General features: G+C 40.0%; 1 protein-coding gene across 2 annotated transcripts in view; it reads right to left on the reverse strand.

The window, feature by feature from the left end:
- The window catches only part of LOC126184891 (exonuclease 1), a 171329-nt gene that overhangs the window by 56273 nt on the left and 93887 nt on the right, over positions 1-21169 (reverse strand). For both annotated transcript variants that reach the window (XM_049927522.1, XM_049927521.1), the window contains 4 exons: positions 20369-20653; positions 10264-10405; positions 7700-7807; positions 7326-7602 (listed from right to left, as the gene is read on the reverse strand). In XM_049927522.1, coding sequence (XP_049783479.1) covers positions 7326-7602; positions 7700-7807; positions 10264-10405; positions 20369-20653 — 812 coding nt within the window. The remainder of the gene's footprint in view (positions 1-7325; positions 7603-7699; positions 7808-10263; positions 10406-20368; positions 20654-21169) is intronic.

Below are 21169 nucleotides of genomic sequence, written 5' to 3' on the forward strand. Positions count from 1 at the left end.
GAATGTAAAATTAGAGAGATTAGAGCGCGCACAGAGGCTTTCAGACAGTCGTTCTTCCCGCGAACCATACGTGACTGGAACAGGAAAGGGAGGTAATGACAGTGGCACGTAAAGTGCCCTCCGCCACACACCGTTGGGTGGCTTGCGGAGTATAAATGTAGATGTAGATGTAGATGTGTGTCTTCCACAGGGGTATGATCCCTGTGGCAGGGGATTGGGGATAGGTGTGGCATAGTGGTGGACTAGGATGTTGTGAATGTTGGGTGGGCAGCTGAACATCACTTTGGGAAAGGTTGGAAGTATCTTGGGTAGGATGTCTCTCATTTCAGGGCATGATGATGACAAGGGGGAGGATGAGCACGTCTTTGTGGTTGATTCTTGGGATGGATGTTCGTTTGTTTTGTTTTAGGGCGCAAAAACAACTAGGGTCATATGCCCCCATGTCAAAACTATAGAACAAGAAGACAAAGAGGAGGAAAAAAACGACAACACGTCAAGCCCAATAGATGTAAGAGAAGACAGCTAAAACAGGGACATGCAGAAAGGTCTATAAAATACACCATAAAAAAACAGAGGTCCAGAAATATTATTTAAATGGCTTAGAGGTCCAGAAATATTATTTAAATGGCTTTCGTCATATTGCTATGATGGATAAAAAGTAAAACACAGTCGACAGCCCGTGTGTCTTTTTCTAAAACGGACGATAACTCAGACGGCAAACCCAAGTGCAAACCTAAACAGTGAAGAAATGGGCATTCCATCAGGAAATGGTGGACAGTTAAAACTTGGGCGCAATATGTACAAAGTGGTGGGGGAGCACCACTTAACAAATGACGATGGCTAAAGAGGCAGTGCCAAATATGCAACCTAGTTAAAATGACCTCCTCACGGCAGAAGGGCCGAGTGGAGGTCATCCAAGCTGCTTGGAGAGGCTTAATAACCTGGGGCTTATTCCCATGAAGGGATGACCAGTGGCGGTGCTGAAGTGACACCACCTCCTGACAGACAGTAACAAAGAGATCATCATCAGAAGGAGTATAAGAACTAGTGGTCTGAGGTACGAGGACTCAGCCTTGGCACAAGCATCAGCAGCCTCATTTCCTGTCAGACCGACATGACCAGGAACCCACATAAATAGCACAGTGGCTCCATCAAGAGTGAGTAGATGACAGTTTCCCTGAACCTGTTGCACTAAGGAATGGGCAGTGTACAGCGCACAGAGGCTTTTAATGGCACAGAGTGTCTGAGCAGATGACACAATCGAAAAGCTTGTGTTGCTGGATGTACTCCATGGCCTAATACAGGGTGAAGAGTTCTGCTGTACATACTGGGCAGTGTGCTGGAAGCCGATACCAAAAAATGTTGGTGCCCATGACAAAGGCACACCTGACACCACAGTCAGTCCGAAGGCCATCAGTGTACATTAAGGTACGGCCGCGACGTTCCGAGCAAAGGTCGTGAAACTGGAGTAGTGTCCCTAGGAAGCAAATGAAGGCCAAGGTGTACACGGGCCGCCGCACGAAGCCAAGTTGGTGAAGTATTTACACCAACCGGGAAAGTTGTGGGGAGCAAGAAGTTAAGCTGCCGTCACAAGAGCCGAAAGCAAACTCCAGGAGGTAACGGAGAAGAGGGACGCACCCCATACTGGCGATCAAGGGTGTCATTGAAGGATGAAGCATAGGACAGGTGGCCATGCATGGCAGTTAAACGCCATGCACACCTGCTGAGGAGAAGGTCACAGCCATAGGACAGTGGTAATTCAGCAGCTTCTGCAAACAGACTCTCAACCGGGCTAGTGTAAAAGGCACCAGTGGCCAAACAGATGCCACAATGGTGGACAGTATTGAGACAGCGTAAGAGGGACAGATGTGCAGATGCATAAACAAAGCACTCATAATCTAGTTTTGAGAGGACAAGAGACCAGTACAAATGTAGGAGGGTGGTTTGATCTGCACCCCGGGATGTACCATTGAGGACACGTAGGACACTGAGGGATCGTATTCAGCGAGCTGCCAGGTACGACACATGGGAGGACCAAGAGTGTTTCCTATCGAGCATGAGCCCCAGGAAGAGCAACAGGCCCAAGATGTAAAGATGGTGGGAGAAACCAATTGTGCCACCAGAAATTCATACGAACAATTTTATCAGTGGAAAAATGAAAGCCATTGTCAATGCTCCTTGAGTAAGGACAATCAAGACATCACTGAAGATGGTGCTCAACGAGACAAGCCCAGGGAGAACTGAAATGGATGGCAAAATCATCAACAAAAAGTGAGCCGGAGATGCCCGGCACGGGAGAGGCCATTTATAGGCCTAATGGGGATAGAAAAGAGGACGACACTCGGGATGGAACCCTGAGGCACACTGTTTTCTTGGATAAAGGTGTCTGACAAGGCAGAACCCACACGGACCTTGACAACTCGGTCTGTTAAAAATTCTGCAAGGAAATACGGCAGGTGGCCATGTAAGCCCCATGTCTAGAGAGTACGGAGGATACTAGTCCTCCAGCAGGTGTTGTAGGCTTTCTCCAAATCGAAAAACATGGCCACAGTCTGCGATTTCTACAGAAAACTGTTTATGACTGTGCAGTCGTTAGTAAATTGCAAGACTTGAGCCACTATACCAGTCAAGTATGAATCATACATTCCATCACGTTGCAAACACAGCTGGTGAGAGAGATGGGGTGATAGCTAGAAGGAAGGAATTCGTCCTTACCGGGATTAGGTACAGGTATGACAATGGCTTCATGCGAGCACCTGAAAAATGTGCCCTCTGCCCAGACGCAATTGTATGTATTAAGCAGAAAGGGCTTGCCCATAAGAGAAAGCTGCTGCAACATATGAATGTGAACAGTGTCTGGCTGTGGGGCGGAGGATCGGGATGAAGTGAGAGCTAAATCAAACTCCTCATAGTAAAGGCAGCATTGTAGCACTCACGATTCAGAGAAGAGCCTCCTCTGCTCGTTTCCAATGGAGGAAGGCAGGGTGATAGTAGGAAGAGCTCGAAATTTCCGCAAAATGGCGGCCCAAGGTGTTGGAGATAGCAATAGGATCCACGATGACTTCTACTCCTGTCAAGCTGGAAATTGGATCTTGGGCCCCGAGAGCCATCGTAGGTTGGCTCACACAACAGAGGAGGCAGTGAAACTGTTAAAAGAACTAGTGAATGAAATCCAGCTCACTTTTTTGCTATCCTGAATAATGCGACGACACTGTGCATGCATCTGTTTATAATGAATGCAGTTTACCATTATAGGATGACAGTTAAAAATGCAGATAGTAGACCTCCGCACGTGAATTGCGTCGCAGCATGCCTCAGTCCACCAAGGGACCGGGACATGGTGTGGTAAAAAGGAAGTGTGGGGAATGGAGTATTGTGCAGCAGTAAGGATAATGTTTGTAAGATAGTCCACCTGGTCATCACAACTGGGGAAATTGTGTTTGTCGAAGGTCAACAGGAAGGAGTAAAGCCACCAGCTGGCCTGAGCAAGCTGCCATTTGCGTGTGCGCACAGGTGGGGTAGGAGTCAGCAAATGCATAGCACACGGGAAACGGTCGCTCGAGTACATGTCAGGAAAAAAGGACCACTCGAGACAATGGGCAAGCTGGGCAGTGCAGAAGGATAGGTTCAAATTGGAATAGGTGTGCGAGGAGTCAGAACGGAATGTAGGTGCTCCTGTGTTAAGGCATAAGAGATTAAGTTCATTAAGAAGGTCAGCCATGAGGGCACCTCTCTGACAGGTTATGGGAGAACCCCAAAGGGAATGGTGTGCATGAAAGTCATCGAGCAGCAGAAACGGGTGAGGTAGCTGCCCAGTAAGTTGGAGGAAGTTTGCCCTGGTGACATCGACAGACGGAGGGATATAAATGGTACAAAGGGAAAACGTCAGGTGAGGAAGGAAAAGGCGAACTGCAACAGCTTGAAGAAAGGTGGTCAGCGAGATGGGCTGACTATGAACGTCATCCCGAATGAGCAGCACGACGCCCCCATGAGATGGAATGCTGATCTCAGGGGGAAGGTCAGGAGGCAGAGGCAGAGGCTGAGGCTGATTCGAAGATCCTCTTCGATAGTGTCGCCAGGTAATACCCTCATCCAGCTGACCTCCACATCACTGGTGCGCACCACCAACCGTTTTTCTGCGTTGGATCTGCAGATCGACAGTACAAGAAAGCCGATGCTTCTGTGAACGCCATGGAGCAGGATCCTCCTGCTTCTTGGCTTGGTAAGCACTCATAATTTATAACACTGATGAAGGACAGCGATCTTATTGTGATAAAATTATATAAAAGCAGTCTTGATCGTAACTAATGTTAGCTTCTGACTACTTTGTGATAACAGTAAGATCGCTGTTCTCTGACAATGTTATATAAAATCATGAATGCTTTACCAAGTCAGGTTTTGGTAGAATTGAAAATAATTAGAGGAGTCAGGTGCCATCGTCATTGTGGCAAAACAAGTGCTGTATCATTTGAGAGATACAGAGGCGAGTGAGTGTGCCGGGACTTACCCCAGTTCACTGCTACTATAACAATGCATCTTTGCGTAGTACCTACGTACCGCACCATAATTTAAGAATGAAATTAAAAGTTAAAGTTGCTTTTCCAAACTTTGTCAGCATGTGCTTTAGTATATTAATGTTTAAACTGTCAAATCTCAGGTTGATCAGATGAATATCTTTTGCCAAATACATGTTTTTAAGAAAAAAATAAGTGTCACTAAACAATAAGGCTAGGAAGCCAAAAATTGGTCATAATGTGCAGATGTATGTCAAAATTAACTGGCACAAGTTTCAATGTGATTAAAGCAATATTTTGGTCATAATCTATGTTTTTAAGAAAAATTGAAGGCGCTAAATATTAGACTTAGAAATATGAAAATCTGTATTAAGCTTTAGTTAAACACAAAAATAGTAACTATGTGACCCCACTGAGCTACCTCTAATAGTTTTTGAGTAATTTACCGAAAACTAAATTTGGGACAAAAACATCCTTATTTGTAATAGATTAAGTATCTGTTATATTAATGTTACAAAGTTCTGATTACAGCATGTGATGAAACCTATTAAATAATAGAGCTATAAAACATTTCAACACCTTGATGTTCATAACAGCTGAAACAAGGTCTCTTATTAAAGTTCTGTCAGTTCCACTCTAAAAATTCTAGATCATCATCATCATCATCATTTAAGACTGATTATGCCTTTCAGCGTTCAGTCTGGAGCATAGCCCCCCTTATACAGTTCCTCCATGATCCCCTATTCAGTGCTAACATTGGTGCCTCTTCTGATGTTAAACCTATTACTTCAAAATCATTCTTAACCGAATCCAGGTACCTTCTCCTCGGTCTGCCCCGACTCCTCCTACCCTCTACTGCTGAATCCATGAGTCTTTTGGGTAACCTTGCTTCTCCCATGCGTGTAACATGACCCCACCATCTAAGCCTGTTCACCCTGACTGCTACATCTATAGAGTTCATTCCCAGTTTTTCTTTGATTTCCTCATTGTGGACACCCTCCTGCCATTGTTCCCATCTACTAGTACCTGCAATCATCCTAGCTACTTTCATATCCGTAACCTCAACCATGTTGATACGGTAACCTGAATCCACCCAGCTTTCGCTCCCATGCAACAAAGTTGGTTGAAAGATCGAACGGTGCACAGATAACTTAAGTCTTGGTACTGACTTGCAGAAGAGAGTAGATCGTAGCTGAGCGCTCACTGCATTAGCTTTGCTACACCTCGCTTCCAGTTCTTTCACTATGTTGCCATCCTGTGAGAATATGCATCCTAAGTACTTGAAACCGTCCACCTATTCTAACTTTGTTCCTCCTATTTGGCACTCAATCCATTTATATTTCTTTCCCACTGACATTACTTTCATTTTGGAGATGCTAATCTTCATACCATAGTCCTTACATTTCTGATTTGTTTTGCTCTTTTGCTTTTGCAACAATCAGAGCAAAATTCTATATGGCAAAGTTTATATGTAGGCGAGCCAATTCGTTTCCTGTGAATATAACCATCTTAACTACATTCACACAAAAATTATGAAAATTCAAAATTAATACACAACAGTGTTATAAAATATTGTGTCCGGGTAAGCAGCTGTTTAGAGGCTACTACCAGGGGCATAGAGCAGATGACAGCAGCTGTTCCCTTGGCTGTCCACTGCACCCATATATAAATACAGCCTGAGAGGCAAGGCTTCACTTCACATCCAGCTACCGTACGGCCTGAGTATGCACTGTCTTGGATGACGTCACAGACAGGCTGTTAATAAATGTGCATTTTCAATAATAATAGAAAGTGAATTCGTGAGGACTGTACACTGTCCTGGATCGTTTAGATTTGTGAAAGGACTTCACTTCGCACCCAGCTACCTTATGGTCCACGTCAGTCAAACGCTGGAGTACGCGATGCCTCGGATGACGTCACAACCAGACTGCAATTAAACTCATGTTTTCAGTACAGATAGGAAGTGAAATCACGAAGACTGTACACCATCTTGGATCGCTTAGATTTTGCAGTAGTTACTGCTAGTGTGCCGCGCATAATGTTAACAAATCCACGTGGCAAATGGTGACAATTATTTTTCACTTTTGTGACGAGCAGTTATTTAGATTATCATAAATAACAGGGCGAAAGACCATTTAATGGTAGACATTTATTAATAGTATAATTGTCAGGAATATTACCATGTTGTGTGTGTGAAAGTAGATCAAGCGTATCTATCAATTAGAACTCAAAATATTCATTTATAATCATAGTTCCTGACCCCCCCAGAGTAAATAGAGAATATAAACATTTCTTTCCGTGGGATGGACAAGAATGTGGACTTGAACACTGGAAATTATGGTCAGGATGTTCTCCATTGCTTTGTGGCTGACCACAAAAATAGTTTCTAGGCTCTCATAAGAGACGGCACCGCCGCCCCAGACCGTCATTGAGATGGTAAAACTCTGATGATGAGATGTAATTAAAAGGCTGAAACTGGTCAGAAGTAAACATTTCTTTTTTCCCCCAAAACATTTCCTCCTTCTTCGATAATATTGTTCAAATTTGATGTAATTCTAAGTAGCAGCAGCTCTCTCTCTTTTCTTTTACAGCATTTTGAAACTGGAACTTTACTTAGATTCACCCTGTACTTTAGGAGTAATGGAGACCATTCAATGAAAAGCCGAGTTGTTGAGAGGCACACATATAAAAGAAAGATAACTTGCCAGCTTTCTGAGTAATCTTTTCTCAAGCTAGAGGACACACCCAAGCATGCACGCATGCGCAAATACACAAGCACACACACACACATGCATAAATAATTAAATTTACCTGCTTCTTATAACTTGGACACCAGCCTCCACATTTTTTTTAAATAATTTAATCCTTTTACAGGATATGACTTCCCTTTCAATGTTGCAGATATTTTGAATTTGTTCTCTGTTAATGCTCAAAGCAAAAGGATTTCGTGCCTTTCTTTGAGTCAAAACAGGTGAAAGAGCATCAGGGAGTTTAGGTTTTCTCCGCGGTGATATACAATGATTCTCTTTCTGGCTATCATCAATACACTGCTTCTTCGGATGAGGCTCTTCTTCAGATGATCTGTCATCTAAAATAAATTAGTGTAAGAGTAAAAACTTAGTGTTGACTATTAGAAAATACTTTTTGTGATTTATGAGGCCTAGTAAGTTCATTTAAAAACTTACCATCTATTATCTCTGAATCGTCCTTCAAACGAGGTGATGCATTCAATTTCTTTGCGCCATATAAGGCCTGCAGCTCTCCTGACGTATGTATATCCTTTCCTGTATCAGCTAAAATGTAAACAAAGTGAACATAAATAACTCATATATTTCTATCTTTTTGGTAAAATGAGGACATGCTGAAATATCTATGAATTTTTTATGTGAAAACTCTTAAAAGATTTTTTTAAATAAAACGTATGTTATTAACATTACACATCTTTATTCTTCATGTCTACATATTTGCAACACTCTGTAACTAGAGGCCTCCAAATGTGTAACATAACTCTAGTGGTACGTGAGAAACAGTGTGCTGTAGTTGAGTTCGTCCACACATAGAGCACTCTCTGCTTCAGCATGGCAATACCAGACCACACACAAATGCTGCAACGTCTGCAACAATCTGACTGTAATCTAACATCCTCTATATAGCCCCAACCTGACCCCATCCGATTTTCATCTGTTTCCAAAACTTAAAGAACACCTTCGAGAACTTCACTTTGATAGTGATGAAGCAGTGCAAGAAAAGGTTCGGTTGTGACTATCAACGAAGTCAAACATTCTACAGTGACAGAATCAACAAACTGGTGTCTCACTGGGAGCAATGTGTTAGTCACCAGGACGACTATGTTGAGAAATAAATGACAGAAAGAATAAAGATGTAGAATGTTGATAACGCTTTTTTATTTAAAAATCTTTAAGAGTTTTCACATAAACAATACAGTGGCATTACTTTTCAGTGTGCCCTTGTATTAAGATGCATACAAGGTAATTAATTTCTAGGCTGTTGTTGTATTTGGCATAAAAACTGCATGATACTGGAACAAAAAACCTTAAATTTGTGATACATATTTCTCTTTTTATTAGATGATAATTATAAAATAAAATTAATTTTTCCTGCGAAGTTCATAATTATGGTATCGTTTCCTAAGTTACACACGTCACAAACTGCAAAGGTCAATTCTTATTGATTGAACTGTTCATCAATCATTATCTTCTGCCATTAAGGACACTTGTGTCATTTAAAGTAGAGTTGCTGCTTGTGATTTGCAAAACTGTTATGTATCTAATCATATTTAAATGAAGGCACTAGTTTTTAGTAACAAAAGCATATTGCACAGAAACTGGGGATGTACTTATCAGCCAATCCACAAAGTCGAAGGTCCATACAATTTAAGAAAGTGGCAGCACAAATGTGTGATAGGTTAATGAGCATGTTCTTCATATCCGAGTACAGAAAGCCTCACGTTTGTGGACTTTTTAGACAGTCAAATCTATCGCTTTCTATTATGAGAAAAATTCATGGCAATTAATTCTTTAGATCTACCATAAATGTATTTTTCATCCGCACTCCTTGCTCACTTTAGTAGCACAGGCAGGATTCAAATTGAACCATGTTCAGTTGCTCAGGTATAGAGTTAAAATCCCTGCTTGTTATCATTGCATTAAACAAGACAAACAGATGACATGGTTATCTGCAGAATAAAGTTACCTTCTACATCTAACGTAACCAGAAAAATGTTTGCCATGGTTGTGTTAGTTTCACTAACCATAAGTTATATCCTCCACTTCCAGCTCAATTAGCTCCAACACAAAAAAGACTGTCTTCTTCAACAATGTGGTAATGACATGTCAAGGAATACCATATTATGCCACAAATCTTATTTGCATGTATATCAGATTGCTCATTTCCAGGGACCATTGTTGTCAGTAAGCAAGGACAGGATGTGGCAGTAACATCAAATTCAACAGATTATTTGTAATATTGGATCACGCAGCTCCATGCCCTGCTGATGCCAGTATTTTAAGATAATGTGTGTTATCTCTGAGAACTGAAGGGCACTGTTAGAGTGGTACAATGAAAATACTCAGTGAGAAACTGGAAAACAACATGTCACAGGAATTATGTAACACAAAATGTTAAAACAAAGACATAACACAGGAGTGGCTCGGGGGGGAGGGGAAGTACACAAAAACACTAAGTTTTACTGTGGCCTCCTCCTTTTGATACAAACATAAACATGAATTACTTTCAAAATTTTAAGTAAAATGTGGAACACATCATGATAAGTTAATTTTAATGTTTGATAATCTTATCAATTTACTGCTAAGTAGCTGTATCAATCTATAAAATTTCTGTCTTCAAAATGTGTCAGTGTTGAAATGATAAACCCATCTAAGTCTATATGTCATGAGACTTGCATGCCAGTACTTGCTTCATTTCTTAATTTATAGATTCAAACCATACAGCCTCCCATAAACTGAGAAGGAAAACTGTTATACCATTAGACAGATATACTACATTACTGCCAATGTTCTTCCTCCCATCACCAACTCAACCCCCTGTATGCACATGGCAAAATTTTGCAGTAAGACTATCATGTAAGCACAGATTTGTGCTATGAGCATTATTAAAATGTTGTTAGATCACTTTTCAACAAACATTCCTGTAATTAATTTGGTATGTACATGGAAAAAACACAACTGCTTAAATTTGCTGACTACTATGGAGCTCAAGTTATGCTTACTTATAACAATCCTTTTGGGTTTCACTTGTGTATCTGTTTTCTTAGTTTGCACTGGCAGCAATTCATTGATGCTCAAAACAGAAGCAGATGTCCAGATGCTGGGCTGACTTTTATCTGCTGGCTGTCTAGTGGAAAATGAATGCTGAAAGCATGAAGCAAAAACAATACATAACATAAGATCTTCTTTGAAATAGGACATGTAAGCTCTTTGTCACATACAGATCAGTTATTATGTAATTATACCCTAACAACATTTATTCTTTTCCCGGTCAGAAAATATCTAGCATTTTTTGCGTTGGTCTAACACACCTCAAAACTTCTCTGTCACAACTGCACAATGAGATCTATATGCAGCATGAATCTCTCCAAATTAACCTCTAATATAAAACAATGACTTCATAAAATTTTATGTCTATATATTAAAATATAAAACAGAAACGCTGTGTCCCAGCTGTGTTGTCATGTGATAGACACAACTTTTGACACTGCGTCACTACTCTCTGAATTATCACTACTCTCTGAATTAGAAACAGGAGAAACATTTATGACTAGAGATAGTAGAACACATTTTACCTACTACAAAATATAGATCAGATCTGGAAATAAAAAACTATGTTTCTGTTGTGACTCGCCGATCTTTCAAAGTGCCGCCGCGCAGTTATGCGCGTCCTCTACATGCGGCACTGTCCGCCAGCCATGTAGCAGCAGCGCCACCTAAGTGGCCAGCCAGCGAGCAGCCACTAGACTTGGACTCAGTTATGGTTTGATTGTTAAAGTGACACTCGTCTTACTCTGTTTACTTGATCTGTGACTTCCATGTATTGCGTCGTCCTTGAAATATATTTGTTCAACTTGAAGTTATAACAGTTTCCTACCACCCATTCTCTAAATTCAATCCCCACTACTGTTATCATTTGCATATGCATCTCCTATGAGAAATAATTTCATATAACATTGTTGGAGAACAGCAATCTTTATTGTCGTAAAATTATTTAAAAACCATCTTGATTGCAGCCGATGTTAACTTCTGACTGGTTTCAGCCTTTTAATTACAGACCGTCATCAGAGTTTGCACTGTAATAACAAAAGTAAAAGTGCTATGTTACATAAAGGAGCCAATGACGTAAAAGTGTACTCTAAAACAATGCACCATTATCCATCTGGATGATGGCGAAGTGCCTGACTCGCTGTGGAGGTCTCTGTCACAGTAACTGATGCTGATGGCTAAGCAGCCACAAGGGTGCTCCAGAGCCTAAGGCATCACCGTCAACCAATGGGGAACGAATTGGATATTGTTTTGAGTCTTCATTTTTAAATATTTATCTTTTAAATTTAACTAACAAGAAACGAGTTTATACCCATTTATGGTTCATGTCTATGTTACTTGACTTAATGACATTTTAAAAGAATTTTATATATTTGAGGAGAATTATAGTGTAAAAAACAGTTACGAGTTAGCAACAAATATCTTTAATGTAGATATTCCACCAGGAGCTTGGTTTGCCTCACTAGATATAAAAAACATATGTACTAATATTCCAGCAGCAGAGACCATCAAAATTATCACAAACAACTTAGTCAAGCATTACCTGATGAACTGTGAAGAAATTTCTGAAATAACAACACCGTTGAAAACCACTTTCAATTTTAATAGTTTTACACTTAACGGTAAATTTTTGCACTCAGAAGGATGACAGCTATTTTTGTCAACAACATTGAAAAAAAAAATTTTTTTTGAAGACAAACCACACATACATAATAAAGTTATTTATTACAAACGTTATGTAGATGACACGTTATTGCCATTAATGGCTCTGAATAAGATCTTAACTATGTAATGAGTTCTCTGAGTAATTTGCATCCAAATTTTATATTCACAATAGAACATGAAACACAAGGAACCATTGACTTTTTAGATCTGACTTTTTCTAATAGAAATGGAAAATACTTGTTTAGCATTTTTAGGAAACCAACAATGACTGATGGCATTATTAATACTAATCCGTGCCACCCTATGAAATAAGAGAGCTTTCTTCTTAACCATGTTGAATAGAATGGTTGGTTGGTTGTTTGGAGGAAGAGACCAAACAGCGAGGTTATCGGTCTCATAGGATTAGGAAGGAAGTCGGCCGTGCCCTTTCAAAGGAACCATCCCGGCATTTGCCTGGAGCGATTTAGGGAAATCACGGAAAACCTAAAGCAGGATGGCCGGACGCAGGATTGAACCGTCGTCCTTCCGAATGCGAGTCCAGTGTGCTAACCACTGCGCCACATCACTCGGTTGAGTAGAATGATCAAACTTCATTTATCTACCAATCAAATACAGAAAGAAATCGAATTTTTAAAACAAACTGTATCTGCTAACAACTAATTCTAGAATAGTTGATGATCTTTTCCAAAATCTTTGATCAAAACAACCACGTGCTCCTACAAAACAGACATTTTCTAAAATGATATATATGGGAACAGTATCTAACAGAATAAACAGACTCTTTATAAATTCTACTTTTACCATTGCTTTTTCAACCACGAGTATGCTTTTCAATAATTTTAAACACATTATAGGCAAATCTGATAAACAATACTGTGGATCAGAAGTGTATAAGTTACCTTGTAACAATTGTGACAAAATATATATTGGCCAGACTGGTTGCAATTTTAAGACTTGCTTCAAAGAACACATCTCAGGTACATCATGAGACAAATCGGTTTTTGGGCAACACCTTACTTACTAACAGTAAATATTCAGAAGGTGACTTCATGAATAATCTTCATGTAATGAACACCAGCCCTCACGGTTTACTTTTAAATATGTTGGAACAATTAGAAATTTTTTTCACTATAGGAAAATCACGCTAGCTCTGTTAAACGAATAGTTAGATTTTCATGAAAAAGTCCTTTTTGAATTATATGAAGACATCTTTTGAAATACAGGATACTTGCTCCTCCAATTATCTACAGTTCTATTTGATTTTTAAGCTTCTATGTTACAGCCATTTACGAATTTTAGTGTCAACTAGACAACAAATCTTATAAATATACCTCATTACTCTAATAGTTGTGACTCTCTCCTGATATACGATATGGAACAATCGCAAAAATATTACTTTATAATACCAGCAATGTCAACAATTTTACAAATGACATGGATAAGATTGTAACATAATATCTACGTTTTTAATGCTCTTCTTATGATATATTTTTATTCTAAGCTCCAAACGATTCTAAATTATTTGTAACAAATAGTTTCATCTTGTGAACAGTGATGTATCGCAAATTATCCACAATAATATAATGTGGCTAAACTGGTGCCACTTCCGTGAACAATGCCCCTTTTATCTTTGGTAAGTGACATCAACTGTATTTTTATGATTAAATAACTGTCTACTAATACACAAAATTCAATATGTATAATTTTCATATTAATATGCCACACATCTGATTTTATTACGAATAAATAGCAGCAGCTATAGAATTAACATTTCAGTGCTACTTATATCCTCCAGACAATACTCTGGACTCCAGTTAACGAATTACACTAAATTTTAATGCATTTTATCAGGCTGGCTGTAATGTAGATTATGAACCATAATAAATATAAACTCATTTCTTGACTAGTTAAATTTAAAAGATAAATATTTAAAAATGAAGACTCAAAACGATATTTAAGATATTGCTTATTGGCTCATGGCGATGCCTTAGGTTCTAGAGAATCCTCTCTATACCTTATATAACTTGTGGCTGCTTAGTCATCAGCATCAGTTACAGTGACTGAGACCTCCATAGCAAGTCAGGCACTTCACCATCATCCAGATGGGTAATGATGTTTCATTTGGGAGAACACTTTTACATCATTGGCTTCTCTATCTAATATAGCACTTTTACTTTTGATATTACAGTGCAAACTCTGATGACAGCCCATAATTAAAAGGCTGAATCTGGTCAGAAGTTAATATCGACTGTGGTCAAGGCTGTTTTTAAATAATTCTGTGAGAAACAAGATGACGGCTGGTCAGTATGTGAGGACTGATGGTATCGCAACCAGCCGTTTGTTTTTAAAATTCCTTTATTCAATGCGACCAGTGTCGGCGCTACACTGCACTGTCATCAGGCCCTATGTACATCAATATGATAACAACATTAGTCATACAAGAAACACAAAAACAATGTCATAATAAATGCTATCTAATACTCTTCCTACTCTTCAATTAATAAACATAATGATTCCACAAAATATTTACCACATTATCATTACATGAAAAAAATTCATAAATGAATCATAATTAGTTCTGTCCAGTAACTGAATTAATTATAAATCTCATACACCTAGAACTTGTATCTATTGCTTGATAAGAGTAACCAGTCATTGAATACATTAACCTACAACAGGATGTCCTAGTAATAGTTGTGAATTCAAACACATCACAAACTAAGACTGTCAATCAGTGACATTAGTAAATAGTATACACTGAGTACCCAAGCCAACCAAAATGAACTTGTAGAAAATATCTCACCATCATTATATCCACAGTAGCAATCATAAGTTAGTCGAAAAGGCATAGACTGTATTATAAAGTTCTACTATCTGTGTTTGATACAGGTAAACAAGCATAAGTATAAAGCTCTAACAACAGCAAAGTTTACAAATTCTCAAGTGTTGCCCTCTTGTCCATAATAAACTGCCCACATTCCCCGCTCACCACAGAAACGCAGTTTGCGGTCACTGCAAAATAGGATCACAAAACAAAAACTTTCTATGAAATCTTATTATATCACCAGTCAGACATGACCAAACAACCCTCTACATGATACAGACAGCACAAAAGGAAGGTAAATTTGTATGCTACCTGAATCTGTGTTTGGCATCACGTAACACGATACCATACACTCAGTTCCAAAGCCTAATAGCAGTCACATGGCATATGCATTAACACCACATAAAACACACAATATCTCAGATGATGACAAATATTGAAAGAACCTGTGCAAATCCAAGCACATCTTGGAATGCATGGCTGGCCTGATTCCAAGGCAATACTATACTAGTATTAACAGTAAAAGAACTGAAACCTGTGCAGTGCCCACAGATCACACATAGAACAGGACACTATCACATGACACAAAGGAAATAATTTACCAGCATTAACAGGAAAAGGGAATGAAACATATTCATAGCGCCTAGATGCCACACAGATTTAAACTATTCCGTCATTAGATGGATATCATAAGCAAGACACTAAATGAACAAAACGTTTAGTATAGGTCATAAATGAGTATATCAGATAAATGAAAATACATGGAAAAGCAACTCGTGTATCTATTCCTACAATCCTTCACATGCATTAAAATGAAAATGCCTGTGACAACGAAATTAACACTGTATAAAGAAGGACCCTATTGTATGGAGATGTTACAGTGCCGATATTACACGTCTCGGTTTTCAGCATGCCACACGCAGTAGTATAACATCATACGTGTATCACAAATCACTCCTGTATTACTGAAAGGGCATTAATTTCTAGCACAGTTACATAAGTAGTCCTATGTTACTGTGTCAGAAATATATGATAATGTCGCCACCTACAGTTGCAGGACAATCTTGCAACATGTATGCCCACACTGGGACTTATCCAGTAACAACATGTCATGTATCTCATGTACGTAATTAACGATAACCTGCATGATCCATTAGGGAGCTACATATTCAGAAGAACTATGTACAACATATCATAACTAATGTACAAATAGGAAACCAGCCAGTAAATAAATGGTTGTGCTGTATGAAATGATACCACACTTCTTACTGCCTATCGTCATAAGGCTAGCAATTCCTCAGCCATGAATAAGAAAAAAACTGGCTATAGTACCATAATGTAATTGCACATTATTTGGCCACAAAATAATGAATAAAGTACACCATAGTTAGTGGAACCTCATATTCAGCATATTCTGATAACCTTACTTGACACAGGTATTTGCATTGAGAATTTCAGTACACCCACATAAATCACCTTAAAGTCTAAGGTATGTTCGATACCAAGTATTATCGTATCAGAAATAAAATATTTCCTGCTAATATTAGTGTATTATTGCCTTAGAATCTTACGATAGTGTCCTGCTTCATGTAACACATGGATACATGGATGAGTTCATGCCTATGGACACTTCATTCATTTTATCTTATGTGAAGTAAAAGAGGAATAGTTCCTTTTCCGCACATTCTGTAAATGACTATTACAGGTACTACTATCTATCTGATCTAGACAGTATTGTTTTTATTTTATGTATTGCTTGTAATAGCCATCTAATACAGAATTTTGTTCCATTATATGTGACCTACAGGCACTACGGAGGTTTCCGTTCTTTTACCGTTAACACTAGTGCAGTATTGCCTGAGAATCATCTTTCATGTGCACTACTCATATGATGTAGAGGACTGTTTAGCCATGTCTGATTGGTAATATCATAGGACTTTACTGAAAGATTGTGTTTTGCGATCCTATTTTGCAACGGCTGCAAACTGCACTTCTGTAGTGACCAGGGAATAGTAGCAGTTTGTTCTGTATGTGAGGGCAGCACTTAAAGAGAGGAAACATTGTGCTGTTGTTGGAGCTATATACTTAAGCTTGTTATTTATGGACAATTTCTCACATTTCACTTATATTAGACAAAGGCAGTGGATCGTCATACACAGTTCGTGCATTTTCAACTAACTTACGATTGCTACAGTAGATATATTGATGGTGCAATGCTTTGTACAAGTTAATTCTGACTGGATTAGGTACTTAATATATAATATTTATTAACATCACTGAGCAACAGTCCTGTATTGTGACCACTTTCAATTCACAACTACTGTTAGGGCATCTGCTTGAAGGTTGATTTATTCGATGACTGCCTACTCTTATTAAGCAATAGACGTATTTTCTAGCTAAATGAGATTTACAATTAATTTAATGAACAAATTATGATTTATGTATGAATTTCTTCATCTAATGATAATATAGTAAATATTTAGAGGTATTATTATGTTTATTAAGGGAAAAGCAGGAAGAGTATTAGATAGCAATTATTATGACATTGTGTTTCTTGTATGACTAATGTTGTTGTCACACTGATGTACACAGGGCCTGATGATGGTGTAGTGTAGCACTGAAACCTTTCACACTAAATAAAGGAATTTTAAAAACATATGGCTGAAAGTGGTGCCATCAATCCTCAATACTGTATCATGTTACCTGAAAACTTTATGCGAGCAGGCAGCTCACTCTGCATATTTTGGGTGACTACTACTGCTTAATGGTTTTACAGAGTACTCAATGTGTCTAAAAATTTGAAATGCTTTTCCATGTTAGATTTGGTCAAAGAAAGAAACTACTAGATGATAAATAATCCAATTAAAAAGCACTGAACACGCAGTATATGCCTGGAAGGTTGAACAAAGTGACCAGCATATTACAGAAGGTCATGAACCCTGTACTAGGAGAAAAGGTCTTCATTTATTTCCGTGGCATTATCAAGGAAGTAAGTATACCAGCATCAAAAACTGAAGGATGAAAATAAATTTCTTATTGCCAAGTAGCATAGTTTGTCGAATCTTGAACCACACATAGAAAGAATTGCTACAGTGGGGAGATGTATTGCAGCATGTTCACATGCATCAATGACCATCCACATGAGGACAGAAGTTATGCACTTGGAACATACAATTCCATCCAAATGACAAAAGGCCAATTAGGGTTAAATGTCTGTTATGGCAAAGAATAGATTTCACTTAAAAAGAATTAATACAAAAAAATAAGAGGGGGAAAAAGAACCTCCCCCCCCCCCCACACACACACAAGTTGGAATGGGTTAGTTAATTTACCAAAGACAAGAAGAGTATAGCAGCTTTTGATATGTGGTATTATAGGAGAATGCTGAATATCAGATGGGTAGATCAGATAACTAATGCGGAGGTACTGAAGTGAAATCGGGAGACAAGAAATTTATGTCATAACTTGATTAAAATGAGGGATTTGCTGATAAGACAAATCTTGGGGCATCAAAGAATAGCTAATCTGGTAATGGAGGGAAGTGTGGGGGAAGACATTGTAGAGGGAGAACACGGCCAGACTACAGTACACATGTCCAAATTGATGTATGTTGCAGAAGTTCTGCAGAGGTGAAGTGGTTCGCACAGGATTACCTAGCATCAAAAGTTGCATGAAACAAGATTTAGACTGAAGACGATGACGACGATGACGACAACGACAACAACAACAACAACAAAAAACAAAACAAGAACTCAAGTCTACAGAGAAGAGATCAAAATACACTCCTGGAAATTGAAATAAGAACACCGTGAATTCATTGTCCCAGGAAGGGGAAACTTTATTGACACATTCCTGGGGTCAGATACATCACATGATCACACTGACAGAACCACAGGCACATAGACACAGGCAACAGAGCATGCACAATGTCGGCACTAGTACAGTGTATATCCACCTTTCGCAGCAATGCAGGCTGCTATTCCCCCATGGAGACGATCGTAGAGATGCTGGATGTTGTCCTGTGGAACGGCTTGCCATGCCATTTCCACCTGGCGCCTCAGTTGGACCAGCGTTCGTGCTGGACGTGCAGTCCGCGTGAGACGACGCTTCATCCAGTCCCAAACATACTCAATGGGGGACAGATCCGAAGATCTTGCTGGCCAGGGGAGTTGACTTACACCTTCTAGAGCACGTTGGGTGGCACGGGATACATGCGGACGTGCATTGTCCTGTTGGAACAGCAAGTTCCCTTGCCGGTCTAGGAATGGTAGAACGATGGGTTCGATGACGGTTTGGATGTACCGTGCACTATTCAGTGTCCCCTCGACGATCACCAGTGGTGTACGGCCAGTGTAGGAGATCGCTCCCCACACCATGATGCCGGGTGTTGGCCCTGTGTGCCTCGGTCGTATGCAGTCCTGATTGTGGCGCTCACCTGCACGGCGCCAAACACGCATACGACCATCATTGGCACCAAGGCAGAAGCGACTCTCATCGCTGAAGACGACACGTCTCCATTCGTCCCTCCATTCACGCCTGTCGCGTCACCACTGGAGGCGGGCTGCACGATGTTGGGGCGTGAGCGGAAGACGGCCTAACGGTGTGCGGGACCGTAGCCCAGCTTCATGGAGACGGTTGCGAATGGTCCTCGCCGATACCCCAGGAGCAACAGTGTCCCTAATTTGCTGGGAAGTGGCGGTGCGGTCCCCTACGGCACTGCGTAGGATCCTACGGTCTTGGCGTGCATCCGTGCGTCGCTGCGGTCCGGTCCCAGGTCGACGGGCACGTGCACATTCCGCCGACCACTGGCGACAACATCAATGTACTGTGGAGACCTCACGCCCCACGTGTTGAGCAATTCGGTGGTACGTCCACCCGGTCTCCCGCATGCCCACTATACGCCCTCGCTCAAAGTCCGTCAACTGCACATACGGTTCACGTCCACGCTGTCGCGGCATGCTACCAGTGTTAAAGACTGCGATGGAGCTCCGTATGCCACGGCAAACTGGCTGACACTGACGGCGGCGGTGCACAAATGCTGCGCAGTTAGCGCCATTCGACGGCCAACACCGCGGTTCCTGGTGTGTCCGCTGTGCCGTGCGTGTGATCATTGCTTGTACAGCCCTCTCGCAGTGTCCGGAGCAAGTATGATGGGTCTGACACACCGGTGTCAATGTGTTCTTTTTTCCATTTCCAGGAGTGTATTATAGCAACCAATCTGCATCACATTACAGTTTATACAAATCATCAGCTAAAACTCTTAAGTGGTATGCTACATCACTGTTGTTCTAGATACACTTTGTGTAATGTTTTTGATTGTGCAGCCCCGCAAACCCAATATGTTTTTACCATGGTGCGATTTGATGAGTGCTTGGACTGACCCAAGTTTAATACTTTTAATGGGTTATATTTTACAAACATTTGAAAATAATTTCACAGCCACTGCTGTAAAGGAACAGAAACAAAATAATAGGTATTTTGATCCGACCAATGATAACCAGTATGGTCAAATGTTATCAGTCAGTTTTTTCAATACTAAAATTATACAAATAAACTGCCATGACACATACCTTCTGTATCCTGTCTGGGTTAAAATCATCCACTGGTTTCAAAGTGAATGGGTCTAAATTTCCAAGAGCCAACTGAAAAGCAATGTCATCAGGCATCATTTCACCAACATAGCTATTGTGCTCATATCCAGCTGGAGGCTCGTTCAGTGGCACTAACTTTCGAGACATGGGGTCATAAACTAATTGATACTTGAAAGTTGCAACTGCTTGAACAAACTCGTCACGATATTCATTAGAAACAGACAGACTGTGCATGTTGAGATGAAGAGGTAACCGCCTTAATGCCTGTGAAAAAGATAAGAGGACATTATATAAGACAATTATCAATGTGAGCAAATTAGCACTACAGTCTGATTAAAATTACTTGATTGTTGACACATCACATGCTGGAGCTGGTTTCCTCCAATCAGAACACTCAAAGTCACACCCAAACAGTTTGCCATTGCCAAACTGCTACAACACAGGTCAGTTCACTTCCAATTCCTTGTCCAGCATTCTTTCTTGATATATTTGGATCTTGAATAATGCATCTGGCACTTTTATTCCATAGTTCATCACACATGATAACCACACCAAAGCACCCCCCCCCCCCCCCACACACACACACACACACACACACACAATGCTAATGATATACACATGTTTCATACACAGCACTAACCAAACACAACTGGATACTTCTGCACCAGTCTTGATTCAGCGTGACATACAGTTATCATAATCACAGAGATTGTCTCACATTAAATAAGCTTTGCATGACATTGTGTGAAGCCAAATTTTTGAAGGCTGCAATTCATCATT

Source organism: Schistocerca cancellata, chromosome 4 (assembly GCF_023864275.1).
Source record: "Schistocerca cancellata isolate TAMUIC-IGC-003103 chromosome 4, iqSchCanc2.1, whole genome shotgun sequence".
NCBI classification, from domain to species: domain Eukaryota; kingdom Metazoa; phylum Arthropoda; class Insecta; order Orthoptera; family Acrididae; genus Schistocerca; species Schistocerca cancellata.